The 19,715-nt window shown below is 42.1% G+C and overlaps 1 protein-coding gene and 1 long non-coding RNA gene across 10 annotated transcripts in view; one reads left to right on the forward strand and one right to left on the reverse strand.

The window, feature by feature from the left end:
• Nucleotides 1-13,631, reverse strand: part of LOC110087175 (uncharacterized) — a 184,423-nt gene extending 170,792 nt beyond the window's left edge. For 5 of the 6 annotated variants that reach the window (XR_013540333.1, XR_013540330.1, XR_013540332.1 and 2 more), the window contains exon 1: nucleotides 2,228-2,373. This is a non-coding gene — a long non-coding RNA (uncharacterized LOC110087175). Of the gene's footprint in view, nucleotides 1-2,227; nucleotides 2,374-4,589 lie in introns of those variants that run through there. The other variant, XR_012083718.2, reaches the window with a different exon arrangement.
• Nucleotides 1-19,715, forward strand: part of PROX1 (prospero homeobox 1) — a 102,864-nt gene that overhangs the window by 5,912 nt on the left and 77,237 nt on the right. For 2 of the 4 annotated variants that reach the window (XM_020808671.3, XM_020808673.3), the window contains exons 1-2: nucleotides 2,472-3,791; nucleotides 13,429-15,220. In XM_020808671.3, the coding sequence (XP_020664330.1) occupies nucleotides 13,496-15,220 (1,725 nt within the window). In that variant the 5' untranslated portion in view covers nucleotides 2,472-3,791; nucleotides 13,429-13,495. Of the gene's footprint in view, nucleotides 1-2,471; nucleotides 3,792-5,654; nucleotides 6,089-13,428; nucleotides 15,221-19,715 lie in introns of those variants that run through there. The other 2 variants (XM_072990190.2, XM_020808672.3) reach the window with 2 other exon arrangements.

A 19,715-nucleotide genomic window follows, 5' to 3' on the forward strand; every position in this document is an offset into this window, starting at 1 on the left:
CTCCTCGCCTCCTGACTCTTCTGCCTCACCTAACAGATTAGGAAACAGATGGGAGAGTCGCATCAGAGATTCAGGAGGGTTTTTTTTTTCCTCCAGGGAAAAGGAAACGACGAAAGAGAGAGAAAGCAAAAGACGGAGAGAGCGAGCGAGCGAGCTCTAAAAACCACCGATATTCAAAAGCGAGGGGAGGGGGGGCTGCCGTCGGGTCACCCTGTCCCTCTTCTCGCCCCTTTCCCCGGAATGCACGCGCCCTAATCCGAGGTTTGGGTGTGTGTTTTCCCTCACACGTAGCAAATCTTGGAAAGACAAGAAAGGGGCATGGGGGGGGGGTTGTTCCTGAAAGGGCAACCGCCTGTTAATAGCCCCGAGGATGGAAATACTCTCCAGAAGTCCGCAGGAGGAAGGAAGGGGGCGTGGAACATTTTGTTTTCTGGAGCGTCTCTCTCCCCCCCCCCTCCCTATTTCACTCTCCTCTGTAGTCACTGGAAAGTCAGCGCCTAAGGGTGCTGCTGGACGGTTCCCCCTCAGGACACCATGTTCTCCTTTCCCTGAGAAGGCAGTTCCTCCAAAGTCACTCCCAGTTCGTTATTTTAACACACTTTCCCAGTGCAAGAGACGCGCCACAGCCCCACCAAGCACGCCGTCGGTCCCTTTCTAACTTCCCTCCTGCCGTCGCAGCCGCTGTTTCTTTTCCTAGCGGTCTGTGGGTCGTTTGTTGTTGTTTTTTAACGTTTTAAATTCGAGGTTTTTAAGACGTTTTGTTTTCTATCGTCCTCGGTCCCCCTTTTTTTGTCCGGGCGCGCGTCTGAATGGGCACCTCGCTTCTTTTTTTTAAAGTTGGGTTGGAGAAGAGAGGCGGAAGCGGGGCAAAAAGGGACGAAAAGAGAAATGTTATATACAAAGAGAGCCAAAGCGAAATAATCAACCCTCTTCCCCTCCCTCAATGCAGGCACATTTGTCGGTCGGTCCGCCGAGCTCTCTATCCGTCTATGGTTACAAAAGCGACTAGAAAGTGAGTTTTAAGGTCGTAAAGAGCGGGAATCCCTTCGAGGAGTCGGCGAGTGAACTGAGGCGCGCGCGAAATCAGTGCGGCGCCCTACTTGAGGGGAAACTACCTGTCGGCATAGAGAGATCTCTGTATAAAGGAGTTTTAAATTCTAAATATGTATAGGTTTCTTGAGGCCGTAACTAACACAGATTTTTTTAAAAAAATTAAGGATGTGTTTTGAAATATTTTACACGCAGGCTTTTGGAAAAAACAGTACATTTGGTCACATGTAGGAAGAAAAGCACCTGCCTTTACCGAGCTGAGCCTGACCTTTTCAGTGCCCCTGATTCTATAGGTTTAGCCTGCTATTTCTGATTTGTCATTCTCCAGAAAGTTAGATTTTTCTTTCCCAAGTCTAAACATGCTATTTCTCATATTCCCCCACCCACCCAATAACAAAAAGCAGACTTTAATGCACGGCTTTGTTTTCCCCTACAAGGGACGATAAGCTTGGGTTAGAATTAACACGTTTGAGGGGAAAGGATGACGAGTTTATGGAGTACACACGTCGGAACCTGAATTAGGTACCAGTGTTTTAAAACAACAGGATCGTTTTTCCTGAGCGGATTACTTTCCAGAGATACTGATAATTCCCCCCTCCCCAAATTTGATGTGGGATCCAAGGCTCTTTGTATGATGACCTTTGGAAACCGGTCGTTGTGAACTTCAGAGGAACATTTCGGACTCTCCTTAGAATAAGCCTAAGTGAATCTATCTACACTCAAGCATATGTACCCGCGCACACGTATTTATATACAGGGAGGTTCACGCATCACAACTGAGGAGCGGTTGTCGGGGTTTTAAGATTCAGCTCGACTCTTAGTTTCTCTGCATTTCCCGGGAATATGGGGTGGGCGATGGGGAAAGGGAGAACAGGACATCGCGGAGCACCTTAAATTCATTACTAGCAGTTTTTTTTAATCTGAGGTGTTGATGAGGTTTCCAAAATAAACAAACAGGACGTGCCTAATTTATTTTAAGGCAGCTATTTGCGCATATCTAAGTGTTCGAGCCGTGCATTAGGCTCCCAGCACAGCAGCTATTGGGTCTAGGGTTACAGAAAGGTGAGAGGGGGGGTGCGTGTGTAAGTGTGTGTGTGTGTGTGTGTGTGTGAGAGAGAGAGAGAGAGAGAGAGAGACGGGGCGGGGAAAAGATGGGAGAGAGAGGATAGATACATACCGTGATGAACCTGACCTTTTCAGTGCCCCTGATTCTATAGTTTTCAGAGTCTGCCAGACTGAGACCCGTTTCTTGGTCATTCACACTAGCGGTTGTCTGAATGGAATGAGGGCACTTTGGCTTCGTTCCGCGTTAAATTCCCCGGTGCCACCCCTCCTCCCTCCCCGCTACAGCCGTGCCATTCATTGCCCAAGCGGCGGCAACACAGTCCAACCCGTCGCCGCGCTAAACCGGAGTAGTCCGAAGAAAAGGGCCCACTTTGGAAATACGTCGGCTTAACTGGTTCGCGGATCGGGCCCTTAAATTACCAACACAGTTACTTAAAAGGAATGAAAGTCCTCGGCTTTAAAAGCCGCCCTAGATCCCTCATTATATTAACATTGCAAAAAAATGGGGGCTGTCTTAATGATACACACTTAGAAAAGGATGCTCATCCCCTAAATGCCTGGCTTTGCGTTCTGCTTAAACAGAAACCCGACAGCGCTGGTCCTTCCTAGGAAATGCCCTTTAGCGCTTTGCAGAACTTGCTTCCAAGTAAAATGCATTCATTTCGGACAGTGCCGCGCTAATGACATGCATTTTTTGCATATTTGGGGTGAACGTATTTTTCCTGATCTGTTCGGATGACCAGGAAGATAAATAATGGGCGTGGATGCTTTTTTGATCGGGTGCACCTTCCTTCTTCTCCTTCTCCTCCTGGATAATGTTTTAGCTCTTCCCACCCTAAAAGATCTTTCAAGTCCTGTCACTGGTCCATCGTGCAAGGTTGAACTCCGAACCGGGCATAGATGGCTGCCTTCCCCCAAACTGGGGGATCAAAGTCTCCTTTCCCCTCAACAGTGAGGGGTGGAGAAAGGGGATGATGGCAGGGGATGGGAGAGGAGGGAGTGGGGTGGGGGAAGGAAGAGACCCAATTCCTCCTCCTCTTTTCCTCTCTCTCCCCCCCCCCCCAACCTCCACTTTCTCCCCTTCTCCCAAGTTCTCCGCTCGCTGTCCCCCCTTGAATCCGAAGAAGCCTCCCGATTGGGCGCCGGGCCTGGCGCACGTCACTCAGACCGTGACGTGTAGTCTTCCTGTTTCCTTCAGCTGTGTCTTAAAGTAAATCTTGTTGTGGTGCGGAGACCTCAGCTGAGCGAGGCTGCTCTGCTGCCTGCAGAAATAATAGGCAATTCCAGCCAGGGAAAGAAGAGCCGCGCAGAAGAGCTGGGTCCTCCCTCCTCTGTTCTCTCTCTCTCTCTCTCTCCCTCGCACACTCACTCGTTTCCTTTCTCTCTCTCGCTCTCTCTCGCACACACACATACACACACACACACACACAAACACACACAGAGAGAGCCTGGCACGCTCCCTTCCACCCTCCCTGGGCCAATTACAATATTCATCAGCGGCAAGATCTCCGAGCTGTGTATTTCTGCGTGCGCGCGTGTGTGCGTGCGTGTGTGTTTTGTGTGTGTGTTTCCCTCTATCTCGGTCTCCCTCGCCTTCTATTTAGACATCGGGGGAGGGGGGGGAAGAGAGAAAGACAGAGGGAGAGGGGGCTCAGTTTCATCGCCTTTGCAACTGAGTAAGTATCCGCGTCTCTTCACTTCTCTCGTTTTCTCTTTGGGTTTTTGTGTGAGGTTTTTAGTTTGGGGGGGGGTGGAGGGGGGAGAGGATGGAATTCAGGAGTGGGGGGTCCTTAACGCAGACACCGGCTTGTTTGCCATGCCGGATCAAGTTGGACGTGGGGGGGTGCTTTTTGCTTTTCCCTTTGGAGACACCCTCCCCCCGCAGGGATCGCGTCCTTTCTTGGTGATTTCTTCCCGTCCAATGAGCTTTCTATCAGAAGTAACGCCGTGAGAATGAATTTCTAAGAAGCCGATTATCTTTCTCGGTTTAAATACTCCTAAGCTTCAGCAGAACTATCATAGTAGTTTGTCCACTTCGAAAGGACAATGTTGGTGTTGGGAATGCTCCCCCCGCCCGCTTGGCTTGTCTGTCTTCTCTTCTTCTCCCCGCAGTCCTTTTATTGATCTTTCCTATTCTTTTTTTTTTTAAGATGGGAGAAAGATTTAACGTTGTGTGAATGTAAACCTTGAGGCTTCCTTCCTTTTCTCTCTCGCCCCCCCAACCCCCCACCCGCGGTCCCCATAACCGGTTCCCTGTTAAACTCCTGGTCTGGTCTTTCTCCTTTGTCTTGTTTATTAACCGCAGCCTCTCTTTTTGTCTCCTTCGATTTGCTTATCATTTGCATGTCCCTGACTTTCTCTCTTTCTCTCTTTCTTGTTATATACAAATACACGGAAAGAGAAGCATTAAAGTCCACACACACGCGCGCACACACAAAACCCGGGGAAAGGCAAAAGGGTGTTTGAATACTTACCCTCCCTTCTTCTAAAAAGCAGGGGCGAGTTGCAGAAATGGACCGAATCGTGTGAATGAGCGCAGGAGGGGGCGAGCGGATGAACTGGAAGTTTTTAGCGATCAGGTTATTAGAGTTAGATACCTCTCCGTTTTCCTTGGAAAAGAGTTTCTCCTGAAATCCGTGGGCGTTCAGTTCCAAGTAAATCTGTAAGGGATGTGGAGCAATGAGGGTGAATTGGGCCGGGGAGGGGGGACTCCTTTCTCCCGAGTAGAACTGAGTGTATGTATAGAACGAGGAGGTCCTGTTTTAGGAGTTTTATTCTCGGTGTTTGGAGATGCTTTGGAAGTTGATGGACAGCCTGCCTCGTTTCCCCTGCCTCTCTCTCTCTCTCTCTCTCTCTCTCTCTCTCTCTCTCTCATTCTCTCTCTCTCTCTCACTCTGGTTGGATCCAGACTTGAACATGCTGCTAGCTGAGCCATTTAAATCAACGGGACTCCAGTTAGTTATGCCTAACTGGTCCAACTGATTTCAATGACCCAGAGCCCTGAGTTTGAGGCGGCTCAAATTTTGAAGGGGAGGGAGGCCGCCTATGTATCTCTCTCAACCCCCCCCCCCACGTTGATTTATCCATTCCCTCGACCTGCTCCCGACCTGATAGCCCTCAAAAGGAGGATGAGCGTGTTGTGCTCATCGGCGATTTTTGGGAGGGGGCGCGGGGGGAGCGCGCTTGAACCTTTAACTGGAGAGGCGGTCAGAGACATTTCTGCAAGAAGCCTCGTGGGGCACTTTTCTGTGGCTAGTTGGTGGAATTATATCCACTTCGTGAACAAACTGAATATGGCAAAAAAAAAACCCTGCATAATCATCATCATCTCGCTTTCTCTGCTATATGGAGCCTGTCTGTGTCCTGTCTCCGCGCTCCTGTGCGCGTTTAAGTCCCCCCCCCCCATCTCCCGGCAAAGTTGCTCAGAAAAGTGTCCCTTGGAAAAGTTGCGCGGCGGCAGGTGGGGATGGTGGACGGGGCGAGGGGTGTCTGCGGAGCATAGCAGGAAGAACGGGGTAGTAGCGGGGGGGGGGAAGAGAGAGAGAGAGAGAGAGAGAGCAGTTGTAAGGCAGAGAGCGAGCAGCAGTTTTGGCTATAAAGCTGTTGTAACAGCCCCCGGTGGCCTCTTCTAACAAGGGCGGACTTGGAGGGGGGGCGCGCGTTTGTACGCCTCTCTTTCTTTGCCTCTGTGTTGGCGAAGCTCCTGAAATGGTACATACAGGGGGAGCTGAGCGCCGAGTGCGCATGGGCAGGGCCAGACAGGTGTGTTGTGTCAAGAAAGACAGGTGCAAGTTTTTCGCCCTCTCCCCTCTGCTGATCCCCGGCGCAACGACTGTTTATGAATTTATGGCGCTTTGTTAGGCGAGGGATCGGGCAGAGGGAGGAACTGGAGGGAGAGACAGAGAGATCGACAGCGAGCAGGCAGCCGTCCTGGCGGCTGGAGTCTCTTTTGAAAGCCATGAAGGGTTCGGAAGTAGGTTCAAGAACAGCCCGAAAGAAAGAGGTTGCGGTTCCCTGTTCTTGGGGGGGGGGGGGAATACATGGAGGAACTCAAGTTCAGACGTTTTTTAAATAAGCAGAGAGGAGTCTTGTTTGCCTGGTTGCTTGGACATTTCATAAAGCCATCTGATACGGTACTTGCCTGCTGCGCTATCTTATCTATGCCCTATTTAGACATCCCAAGAAAGGATATAAACACACCTGCATCCTGATAGTGTAGTCTTACATATGTCCAAAGCCATTCCATATTTTTTTTCCTTTTGGACTACAACTCCCAGAATCCTTCTACCTACCATGTTCTGGGAACTGTAGTCCAGAAAAAGAATGTCTCCAAAGCTCTGTGTGCATCTGAACAGAAGTTATTAGTCCCATTTTTTTCATGGGACTTCTTCTGAAGGAAGTATGTATACTTTTGGAGCATAAGACACTCTTTGTTAAAATCAAATGACGCCTTCTAAAATATACTTAATTCGTACAGACAGACCATTCAGAAATTACTGTAGTCCCACCGGATTCAGTAGAGGTTCCTTCAGAGTAGGTCTATATAAGATTGCAAATTAAAGCTGCAATACTTACATTTTTTTTTCTATAATTAACTTTCTTTGAGCTGTGTGGGGCTTTCTTCTGAGTAGGTATTTACTGTACTGGGCCAGCCTTTCAACTGTTTGCCATCTTCATTAGAAGCAGATTTAGCTGTAGTTTGTCATGATAGTATGGGTAAGGCAAGATCAAGCAGTCTCAAGATACAGAGAGAATATGTGATAGGCACTGGGAGAATAAATGTTAGGCTATCAAATCTAACAGTCTAATATATCAAAAGAGAAATGTCCATATTTATCTTTCTTTCATCACCTTTCTTTCACGTCCTTGCCAGTGCATGTCTCCAAAGTTGTAGGTTTGTAGTCTGCATTTGAATATGCATATACAGGAGGATGAAAGTCTGCATGCATACGTATGAGAATCTGTCATCTGCTCAAGTTAATGTCATCTAGTAGGTTAATGGAGGGTATGTGAAACACAGCCGTTGAACTATTAGATTAAAAATGGAGAAGGCTGTTTGGTGCTTGCTTCCGTCACTTTGACAGAGCTGACAAGTTTTAAAATTCATCTAGTTGCTTGTAAATGGATTTGTGTGTAACCACATGCTTTTCGTACCTTTGATGGCAATTTCATTTGCGAAATCTGCCACTAAGTATTCCATGGGTTACATCCTGCAAGGCCTTTTGCATCATGTATTTTTGCTTGCTTTTATTTCCAGGGTTTACCTCTAATGAATAAAGTAGCTGTAGAAACTACAAATCAGATATTTTAGACCTAATATTTGCAGAAATTGACCTTTTTTAAAAAAACAACCCCCATCTAATTCGTATTTTTACTGCCAAATTTTGCATTCTGTTATATACTGCATTACATACTTAAAACAAATATTTAATCTGAGACGTTCAAAATTCAAAAGAGGCCTCTCTCTTACAGCTGAACTTCATTTCAGTTGTCTCAGAATTAAACTGGCATCTTATTCTCCATCATGATTTTCTGTAGCACTTTTCACTGTACAAAGTGTTTGGTGATGGATAAATTAACCGTGTTCCATTGTCAATTGAATACAACTTCCCAGATTGTATTCTGTATGGATGATCTGACTCAAAATTCTTCTGGTTAGAGGTTTCGCTCAGTACCTTTTGTGGTGGTATGAGAGAAAGAATTAAGAAAGCTGGGTTAAACCTAAAAACAAAACAATATAATTGTACAAATGCTGATTATACAAGTGTATCTCCCACACCTCAAATGCTGTATTAAAACATTTTAAGCCATATTTGTAAGGCAAATATGCTGGTATAATTGTGCCTTCCTAGGGAAAGGGTTGCCATAAGTCAGAATTGACGGCACGTGATTATTTATTATTAGGAAGGAATACCTTTTTGCCTCTTGCTCTTTGCACATTTATCCAGATTGTATAACCTGTGGACATATTCATAGAATAGCCATCCCTCTTCTCCAGAAAAGGTTGACCAACCAATAATATATCAACTCCTTTAAGTAATCAAGATGCTTTGTACCTACTGTTTTAAATACAAGCGAGATTGCTAAGCCCCTCACAGTAACTTTTTAATGCCCTGCCAGATTGGTCCCCATGTGCCCATTAGAGTGATCTTTTTTCCCTTTAACTAAAGACTAATGTACATATTGGTCTTTAATTTTTTTTAAAAAAATAATGCCTTCATTTTAAATAAGTAAAAAAGCTGCAACCACACTAGAAATAACTGTAGATTACTTTTGCTTTTAAATCTGCTAACAATGTGTAATTTCACATCTTTCTATCCCATTGCATTGAACTTTTTGCCATTGGAGAAATGATTATTTTACAGATTTTTTTTGTTTCATACTTCCAGTGAGTACAGTGAAGTGACCGTAACTTCCAGATTGATCCATACCATTTAATTGTCTCAAATTATGCAGTGTGTGTGTGTGTGCACACGCGTATGCTGTCATTACCTTAGTCTCCTTAATCCATTCTGCCAAAGCCCTCTCCAGTTACAACGCTTCTGTCTTGTATATATTTCCTCAATTAACCCGCATCATTCAATTTTTTTATTTTACTCATCTATGCAATACAAGCTTGTGGAGAGTGGAAGAGAAAGAATGGCTGAATTCTGCTAAAACAAATGACAATTCCAAACTTTTTAGGAAGATGTTTTCTTTGAGTGTCTCACTGGCCGCTTTTCATAATCTGCAGCTTTGATTTAGACATTGTATCAGACAATTTTGCTTTTGAAGTGATTGATTGATTGATTGATTGATTGATTGATTGATTGATCGATTTCTTTCTTTCTTTCTTTCTTTCTTTCTTTCTTTCTTTCTTTCTTTCTTTCTTTCTTTCTTTCTTTCTTTCTTTCTTTCTTTCTTTCTTTCTCGTCGTATAATGGTATATATCTGCTACTTTAATGTTTATCTTGTCCTGCACTAGCCTGTTCTAGATATGTGGGGGGAAAGTGCATCAGTTTATCAAAAACAAATTAGCAAAATCTATTCTGTATAGAGTAATTATTTTCCAAGGTAATCCAGCAAGGTTTCCTGAGGTGGAACCCTAACCATAATCCTAAACCTTTTTGCATTATATATCCAAACAAGTTGATATGAAAGATTAAAGACTGAATGGTCATAATGCAAACATGATTTCCAAGAATTTGCACTCCACTTGTGGACATCTAATTCTCTCCACAGCCATTTTTGTCATATATTTGCTAGGCCACCCAAAACTTTTCTAGTGTGGCTAACTTGAATGCATGGGAGTTTGGAGTTGAGTATTTAGAAACAGGCAATATGTGAGCATGGGGTGTCACTAGAAGAGAACAGATTATTATATCCATGGAAGTCATAGAAAGGTAGTGCCTGATCCATCCCACTGAGCACATTTAAAAAATCCTACCTCCTACATAAGCGACTAAAAAGGACAGGCCAAGAGTAATTTGTAATATGTTTTCAAACTGTTAAGATGATTATCCAAATTTAACTGAACTATGCTCTATCTTAGAATTAAAGTGGCTTCTCATTAGTTTTAAAGCAGAAATGAGCTGGATTCATAGTACTTCTGCCGTCAAAAATGGAAAAGAGTATACTGTGTATACAGTTCTCCACTTTTCCCCCACATATTCAGTACGAAAGATTTCATCACATCAAACGTACCCATAATTGCCGTCTCACGTTCTGCTGGATGTGATATTTTGTTTTCCTCCAGGATGTCAATTCATGTTGGCACTTTTGAAATCAAGAGATATGTAGCATTTTGGCTAAAAGAAAACATTTCTTACTTTTTGGGCTTAAAAAAGAAAGAAAGAAAAGAAAGAAAAGAAAGAAAGAAAGAAAGAAAGAAATCTTAGTGTGATGAAAACATAGTAGGATGGCATTAGGTCAGTGTGAGCAAAGGGGTAAAGTACAACAAATACACACTGTTAGTGAGCCGTAATTCCTGCAATATTGCCCTTACCTCCTGATGGCAGAACCAAGTTAAGAAGTAATAGGTAGAAAGGCTGTAAGATAGGAAAATGGATTCCTTGGAATGCAAATCCATGACACTGACCTTATGACCTGTTTCAGTTAAATGTTTTGTCTGTCAGTGCTTTACACATACACTAGGCCTGTCTTTAACTTTGGGTGGATGAGGACAAAAGTAGATAGAAATTAGGAAAGAGCTGTTTTAGAAGAGGTAGTTGTATTAGTCTCAGCTAACATGTCAGGCAAAAGTACAAGAAAAATTAAAAATCAAGAAGGCTAACTGTTATACTTTAATGTGTGCTTTTGTGGACAAGCCCTTGGACAACAGCGAAACTGAACAAAATGATACCTGTCTATTTTACAAAGAACTGGAATGGTTTCAGAGTCTTAGGCTGTCTGAAGGAGTGGAGTTGTCCAAATAAGCTCATATTTAAATGTGTATAGCAGTTAGTATTTAAGGTACTACAAAGTTTTTTTTCTTTATTTTATATTTTTCTTTAGTTTTGGCCAGATATGCTAGGAAAGAGCAGGGTTTTTTTAGCCCTCTTTGGGGAATCCTGTGATAGTTCAAAGTTCAAGAATCAAAATGGATGTTGATATATGAAGTCAAATTTAGGCTAAAACGTGTTACCAAATGGTTTGAGCTGATTTCAGTGTACAGCATAGTTACCTGTTTTGTAGATGAAAGCAAGAACTGTATGCATACCTAACTTGCAAGTAAGTGCCAAGAAACAGATAAGGACTTACTTTTGAGTAAACATCCATAAACTGAGCTGTTTGGGAAACAAACATGTTCATAGTTATGTTGTAAATGTTCAACCCATGGCTACCTCCATAGCAAAACTCTTTGGTGTAACTTTACATTCATTGAGAAACTAAATAATTAGTCAAATATGATTATAACTTTTTTTCCCTGCCATATAAATAGGCCACGGATTTGGGCCATTCAGATGATTTACAGTACTGCAGATTTTGGTCCTTTATATATGGAATAAAGGTCTATCAAATCATAATCTAGGAGCAAAAAAAGGCCTTGCGCAGCTAAGCTATATTTTGTTCCCAGTAGAATAAGTGCACCAATGAAAGTGTGAAAACTATGATACCAGCCTACTTCACAATGGACTTAAATTTGTTCCACAATCTTAGGCAGAACAGTCAGACCATTGCCACTTATTTATTAAGTGATGATCTGACTCTCTGAATTATCCAAATTCCCTGAAATTTCCCTTGTGATGCCACTGAAAATATAATTCTTAAATACCATATATTTTAAGTTTCGGCTCCTGATTAACCAAAAGTTTTGTCCTCTTTGGCCTTCCAATAACATTGGCTCTACCATATAATCTGAATCCTAGTGGCCATATAAAGTGAATCAGGTCTGTATTTTTATGTGGTTAAGGTGCCCATGACCAAACCTCCTTCTCATTTAAAATTAGTTAGATGTACCTGATCTGTAGCTTAATTTCCAAAATCCTAAGTGTGTGTCTTTTGTAGAATTTTAAAATAAAACCACTAAATACCGTGCTTGATTCTGGCTTTACAAACTCTTGGAAGGTATTTGTTCAGGTAAAATAAATAGATGAAAATCCCACATTATACAAACAAACAAACAAAAGCCCAGATATCCTAAGATTTTTTTTTTAGCATGTCCACAAAAGTTAGATTTGTTTGTGCATATCCTTCAAATTATTAAAAGAAACATGGTTTTCATCTTTTAAAAGGCTGCTGCTGCTACTACTGTACTTATAAGCACAGGCTACTCACTTGATTGTACAAATTATTTCATGCTGAAATTATGCTTATTTGCATGGATAGGCATTCTTTAAAAGCCAGCCACAGATGCAGTCCTAGGGAGCATGTAGATGTTTTTACAGGTGAACCGAAACAGATGGGAGCAACTCCAAAAAGTCTGAATGCTGCCTTTGGCAAGATACCCTGTTATTGTGAAGATTGTGCTCTGTTAAGCAAACATGAAGTTTAATATTAGATAAGCACTGTATTGGGGAGGAGAATATTAATTTTAACTTGGTATTAGCTTTCAACATGAAGGTACCGGAAGAAGTCTGTAATGCCTCATGTGCAGTGTGAGTTTAGCATCGCTAGTTAATAAGTCACAAGTGATGTCAAGAGCCTTTTATAAAATGCAAGGAAATGTGTTATCTGTCTTCTTTTTTCATTTTGTACTCCTAGGAAACAATGAGAGTTCCTATAAAAGAAAAGATATCTTCCTTTCTCACGCTGTTGTTGATGTTGATTTCTTTCATCTCCCCATATTTTTTCTTTCACTCTGGCTGTGTATGTGTGTGTGTGAGAGAGAAAGAGACAGAAAGAAAGAGAGAGGAAATAAGCTTCAGTGTATGTAAAATTTTGTATGTAAGAATGGTTTCATTAGGCACCTGAAATATTATTTCTGGAAGTTGTCTAAAGGAGAACATTGGGAGCTTCCACCCCTTGTTTCTGCTCATGAATAGAATATGGTCCCATATATGCAGTGCACAAAATATGAAAACACCCTAATTATCACTATATTTTTCTTCCCATCAACTCCCTTTCAAGATAACAGGTTGGGGTGTTTCAAATGGCACACTGGCAGTAACCTGTATAGGCTTGGAGAAAACAGATTCAAATATAGACAATTTTCTTGGTACCAGTGGTAGATGTGACTCTAAATATCAAAATATTCAGAAATCCAGTTTTCCCCAGTTAATTTTTTCAAAAGGTGTTTTCCAGAACTGTTTCTGAAAATTTGGGCAAGCTAAGAGCTGATATTTTTTAAATAGATATATGAACAACTTAAACATCTGGAAACACATGCAGAACTAAAAGACATGTCTTTTTCTTGTCTTAAAAACTCCTTTAACTTTTTTCTCCAGTGAAATTATTACAGGCCAAATTTTATGTGGCTGTTTTGTTTAACAATTAAGACCTAATTTCATTTTCTTTTGTAACATGTATATCAATACTCTAAATTTCAATTTCAATCAATTGGTTGTTAGAATCTGTGTTCTACTAATCTATTGTTTCTTTTGAAGATAAACAGTATCATTTTAAGCATTTGTGCAAGAGAGTCATATATTACTGGTGCTTAAGCAGTTTCCCCTCTTATTATTTTTTTAAAAAATCTTAATCCATCTTAAACCAGTGGAGCAGAAATATTTAAAAATGTTTCATTTCAAGCAGAGTGCATAATAAATTGCAATAATTGTAATGTGCCATAAATCCCAGAGCCTATGCATTTTGCATTTGATTCAGGATTGAGGTCAGGAAATTTGGAGAAATTTAAAGAAAATGATTCATCAGTCCTTTTGTTCTGTTGGCCAGGGTCCCAGGATTCTTGAGCTGTGCCCAGCTGACAAGCTTTTGAAGATGGCACAATAACAGTTCAGTGATGCCTGACCATGACAGCACAGCCCTCTTAAGCAGGCAGACCAAGAGAAGAAGAGTTGACATTGGAGTGAAAAGGACGGTAGGGACAGCATCTGCATTTTTTGCAAAAGCAAGAGCATCGTTTTTTAGTGCCATGAATCCCCAAGGTTCCGAGCAGGATGTGGAGTATTCAGTGGTGCAGCATGCAGATGGGGAGAAGTCAAATGTGCTCCGCAAGCTGCTGAAGAGGGCGAACTCATATGAAGATGCCATGATGCCTTTTCCAGGAGCAACCATAATTTCCCAGCTGTTGAAAAATAACATGAACAAAAATGGTGGCACAGAGCCCAGTTTTCAAGCCAGTGGTCTCTCTAGCACAGGCTCTGAAGTACATCAGGAGGATGTGTGCAGCAACTCTTCAAGAGACAGCCCCCAGGAGTGTCTTTCCCCTTTTGGCAGGCCGACAATGAGCCAGTTTGATATGGATCGCTTATGCGATGAGCACCTGAGAGCGAAGCGTGCCCGGGTTGAGAATATCATTCGGGGGATGAGCCATTCCCCGAGTGTGGCATTAAGGGGCAATGAAAATGAAAGAGAGATGGCTCCGCAGTCCGTGAGTCCCCGAGAAAGTTACCGAGAAAACAAGCGCAAGCAAAAGCTGCCTCAACAGCAGCAGCAGAGTTTCCAGCAGCTGGTTTCTGCGAGGAAAGAACAGAAGCGAGAGGAGCGCAGACAGCTGAAACAGCAGCTGGAGGACATGCAGAAACAGCTGCGCCAGCTGCAGGAAAAGTTCTACCAAATCTATGACAGCACAGATTCTGAAAACGATGAAGATGCTGGCAACCTGTCTGAAGATAGCCTACGTTCAGAAATGCTGGACTCTAGAGCAAGGGATTCAGTGGGCAGGTCAGATAACGAAATGTGTGAGCTGGACCCAGGGCAATTCATTGATCGGGCAAGAGCCCTGATCAGAGAGCAGGAGATAGCTGAAAACAAACACAGGAAGGAAGGCCCCAAAGAAAAAGACCACGGGCCAAACTCTTTTCACCCTGAAGGGAAACACCTAGCTGAGACATTGAAGCAGGAACTGAACACAGCCATGTGTCAGGTTGTGGACACTGTGGTCAAGATTTTCTCCACAAAACCTGCCCGCCAACTTCCTCAGGTCCTCCCACCTCTTCAGATCCCCCAAGCAAGATTTGCCATGAATGGGGAGAACCACAACTTCCACACAGCCAACCAGCGCCTCCAGTGCTTCGGTGATGTCATCATTCCAAACCCGCTCGACACCTTTGGCAACATGCCGCTGCCCAATTCCACAGACCAAACAGAAGCACTGCCCCTCGTAGTCCGCAAAAATTCATCAGACCAGTCTGCCTCTGCCCCTCCACCTGGCAGCCACCACCCTGCTCTCCACCAGTCTCCACTCTCTGCCACTGCTGGCTTTACTTCGTCTTCTTTCCGCCATCCTTTCCCGCTTCCCCTTATGGCCTACCCATTTCAGAATCCACTAGGTGCTCCTTCTGCCTCTTTTCCAGGGAAAGACCGATCCTCCCCAGAATCCTTAGATTTAACAAGAGAGACCACGAGCCTGAGGACCAAGATGTCATCGCACCACATGAACCATCATCCTTGTTCACCAGCACACCCACCCAGCACCGCTGAAAGCCTCTCTATATCGCTCATCAAGTCTGAGTGTGGTGACCTACAAGATATTTCAGAAATCTCACCTTACTCGGGGAGTGCAATATCCTTTACAATACCCAGCCCATATTATGCATGATTGGTTTTCTGTGGTGTGATAAGGGGTAACTGGAAGGTGTGGGTGGGTGGAGGGACAGAAGGGAAATCAACTTGATATTCATGACTTATAATCACAGTATTTCTCATTAAACTGAGAAATCTTGCACTGGTCGTAATCTCTGCTTATTCAGATCAGTCATCAAAATCTACAGGTCCTCTAACTGACTCAATGATTAAGGATTTTTTTTAAAAAAAAAGATTCTCTTCTAATGCTTTAAAACACTTGGTCTTAATCTAGATAAAGGGAAATAGCAGTCTAATTGCTAGAGCTGAGCTATGAATTTTGAAAATACTTTATTGTCATATAATAACTATAACTAAAGCCATGAAAAGCAGACCAAACCTAGGCGGGGGGGGGGGGAGATCTCCCTGCTTTCCAAAATCCTGCTCCCATCAAGTTTCATGTATGATCGTAGTCAGTTTTAAGACAAACCAGCAGGTGCTTCTAACACAGATTTTGGGCAGTGCTCCAGTTTCTCCAATCACTACTGACATCTAGGCTTAACAGCTGGAAAATGGATCAAATTTGAGGGGCATGTTGTGGTCCCTTTCAAAGCAGAGATTCAATTTGGTTCAGGTTTTTAAATAGGGTTACCTACTTACATATCCCTTCCCCACCCACCCACCCACCCACCCAAACAATTACAAATTAATATATGTGTATAGCTGCAAAGTTAGGGGGGGAAACCTGATGTAACATATTTATTTTAATTATTTCATAAATTTCTGTTCCACCTCATTAGTGCAAGGCACTATTGTGGGCAGTTCACAAATCAGATAAAACAAAACAGATATAACAGTAAATCAAATAATAGCAGTAGTAAAAAAACTTTGCACTCTTGCACCTGATTCTTTCTATCACAAAAGGCCTTTCCCCGGCACGATCTGCTCAATATGTAGCCTGCATCTGAAAAAGTGACTTGCAGTCCCAGAAAGCTTGTGCCACATAAAACCTGTTAGTTCTTTAAGGTATCGCTAAACTCTTTGCTGCTTTTTCTAAGGTAAATTAACGCATTAGCTGTAAACTCTACAGACTCTTAAGGAGTATTCTACATATAATATAGAAAGACATACAGAAACGCAAGATATTTTACCCTGTTGTGGAAGAATGTGCCATGGGGCCAACACGTCTGCTGTCCCAGTGGTAACTCCCAATAGGCAACTTCAAGGCTCCTGATCTACCTTCCTGTGTTTTTTTCTAGGACAGCCTTTCAGATAGAAGACCCCTTTACACAGAATACTATTCTTCTGTAACATTGAACACACAGCCATGCTACTTCTGAGGCAGACATATGCCTGAACTCTCTTGGTCTGGTTTAAACTTTTATTGAAATCACTAGTTGATCACAGATAGTTACCATGGTGGACATTTTTAATAATATGAAATTGAGGCAAGGTTTTAAGTTGAGTAAGCAAAATACTTTGTAATCTCCTCGTCTACCTCGGTGAATTATCCGGGGGTTGCTTCTTCTAGTTGTTTGTTGGCCCCGCAGATGTGTAAGTAATTTCTGCACTGGTTATGAAACACAGGCCACAGGAAATTTTCTATAAACCAGTCAGGGGCAGCCTGTTGAATGCTTGCCCATTGCGTACTGTCTTTTCATGTCAAAACACACCACAAAACCCCTATGATGCAGTTTTGGAGATTTTCCCGTGTCCTTCTTTCCTCTACCAGTTCAAAAAATACTGTCTATACATGTAGTATTCCCACGTTCTCATGATCAACTTTTCTTAGATGTAAGCCTCAATCCAGCTGTTAGTCCTAGCTAGAGTTGACCCACTAAATGAATTGCTGAGTGGTGAGCCTCACCACTCAACAATTGATTTAGTACTTTGGCAGATCTCATTGATACAGTGGCTGAAATCATGTTGCGTAGTTACGCCTTCATAACTTGAAGTTATGCAAGTGTTGGTGAAACTCGTTTGAAGGCCAAAGTCATACCTAACAAGTAGTTCTGCAGATGAATTGCACAACTAGCTGCACAGTGATCTGTGCTGTCATTTGTGAAATTAGGTGCACAATGCTGATTACCTAGGTATAACTCCCTGGAAACCTCTGTGGGCATAACTTTGCACTATGCAAGGTGCAATAGATTTTCAGCCACTGAATTTATTTTAGCTAAGACTACCAAGAAGATTCAGGCTACCATAGCCATGTTTATTTTGCTAGTAGTGCTTGGTAATACTGTATGTGTCTAGTGCTATAGTCCTATAATACTTGTCTAGAAATAATGGATCCCATTAAAGCCTGTTGGATCTATTTCTGAACAAGTTTGTATGACATTGATAATAGAAAAATTAAAAACCTATAAAATTGAAGCTCACCACCTAGAGTGGTTGTTCGACTAGATAGGCGGGGTATAAATACAATAAATAAATAAATAAATGTTTACAATTCATGTTTTGATACTAAAATTGAGCAGTCAGATGTTAAAATCTGTGAAGCAGACTTCTGACAGTCTGGACAGAGGCAAATCCATTTCAAATATACTAAAGATTAGTTATGGTGATGATGCTTGTAAAGCAGTTCTGATCAGTCTGAATTTTAACAACAATGTTGCTGCATCTCTTTCCAAGTGGTATGTATGAAACCCTCTGACTTCTTTCTTAAGTGGGCAGACACAACGCAAGATAAAGGTACAGATAGTGATGTATTTAAGCTACGTCAAGTCCCCTTCCCTGCATCTTTCCATCTGGGTCCTGTTTTCAGCTCTTGTGCAGCTGTTGGGTATGCATGGTTAACCTCTGCTCAGCCATACACAGAAATCTTTTGTCCTAACACACAAAAAGCAAATCATTTGGCAAAGCCTGAGAGTACAATTAGATATAAGACTTCAGTTAGATTAATCTTATAGGGCATGTCTTCTTTTTTTTTTCCCCATTCCTTTTTTAAGGCACCCCAAATTTTAAAGCTTCATTGCTGCTCACTCTTTTATTATAAAAAAAAGGAAAGAAAAAAGGTACATAAATTTCCATAATGATTTTGAACCAATGACATTGCAGTTTAATGCATGTTTACATAGGACCTATGATGATTTTAAAGGGATATATTTCCTAAGAAGTTTGTGCACGTCTATGTCTTTTGTCCTGCTGCCTTAAAAAAACACAACACTTCAAAACACCTTAACCCCATTCGTACAGTTAATTCCCTCCTACTTTTGATACACTGAGATGTGTTTAAGTAAATTAAAACAGATCATTTTGTAGAAAATCAAATCAAACTATCAACAAAGGGTTTTAAAATAAAGGGCAATCAGAGATAATGGGCTAGATCCAATTAGTGATTCCCCAATAGAGTAGACCCATTGAATCAACTGGACTTCTATAAGTGTTTACTTGACAAGCCCTATTTTTCAGTGGATGTACTTTTTCTGGGACTTAACAATTGGATTTAGCATTTTATGATAAATGTGTACTAAGACTACAGTTGCAAAAGGAAGAACCAAATACAGTAATTGATTCCACGAACATGGAAACATGGAACATGGAAAGGAAGCTGCTGTCATACATGGATAACAATCTCCAGCCATGAGGAATAATAGCAATATTGTCGCAGTTTTTGCCCCTATTCAAGATGGTGGTGGCATCTGATGAATCCGGTTGACAGGTATTTTTCTGCATCATCATAATAATCCATCCAGTGTACAAATATTGTTTCTGAATCACTTTATTCAAAATGTTTTACAATTTTCACTTTATTTAAAAGTGATATTCCTAGCAACTGATAGTTAGGACTGTGGTCCAATCTTTCAGACTCTCGGCACAAACCTCATTAATTTCTGTGTGCAAGCACTAGAGGTGTGGTTCCCAACCTTGGGTCTCTACATGTTCTTGAACTACAACTCCCAGAAATCTTGGCCAGCACAGCTAGTGGTGAAGGCTTTTGGGAGTTTTGGTCCAAGAACATCTGAAGACACAAGGGTGGAAATCACAGCAACAGAGGATTTGGTCTATGAAATCTTTCACTGTTAACACTCAGATCGAGATTTGACTTCAGGTGGCAAGAAGTCTTCTCCAGCAATGCCTTCTTTCATTGTAATATTTTGGGCAATGGAGACTGAATTGGGTTGTGTTATGTTACAAGTGGCTGTTAAATTAACAGTCTCAGAGGTAAGGAAGCAAGCTGGACATGGAGAAAAGACTCTCTGTGCTTATATCTAGAACTAGATTCTCAAAGAGCAGTCCTGAAATACATAATTTATAATGTTTGGAACAGAGGTAGACAGACTTGGAGATTGTTAGGTCTATTTTTGTATTTTATTTGAATCCAAGACCCACCAGTCATATCCATGTTCTGAAGACTTATATCTAGACTGCAAAAGCCACACTCCTCTGAGATATTCAGAGCCTAAAAGTTAGTTTCCAAAGCCAGAAATGAGTTGAATTTATGTTTCTTTTCACACAAAATCCATTTCTCGTTTTTCCCCCCAATTAAGTAA

Source organism: Pogona vitticeps, chromosome 1, assembly GCF_051106095.1.
Source record: "Pogona vitticeps strain Pit_001003342236 chromosome 1, PviZW2.1, whole genome shotgun sequence".
In the NCBI taxonomy this organism is placed as follows: Eukaryota; Metazoa; Chordata; class Lepidosauria; order Squamata; family Agamidae; genus Pogona; species Pogona vitticeps.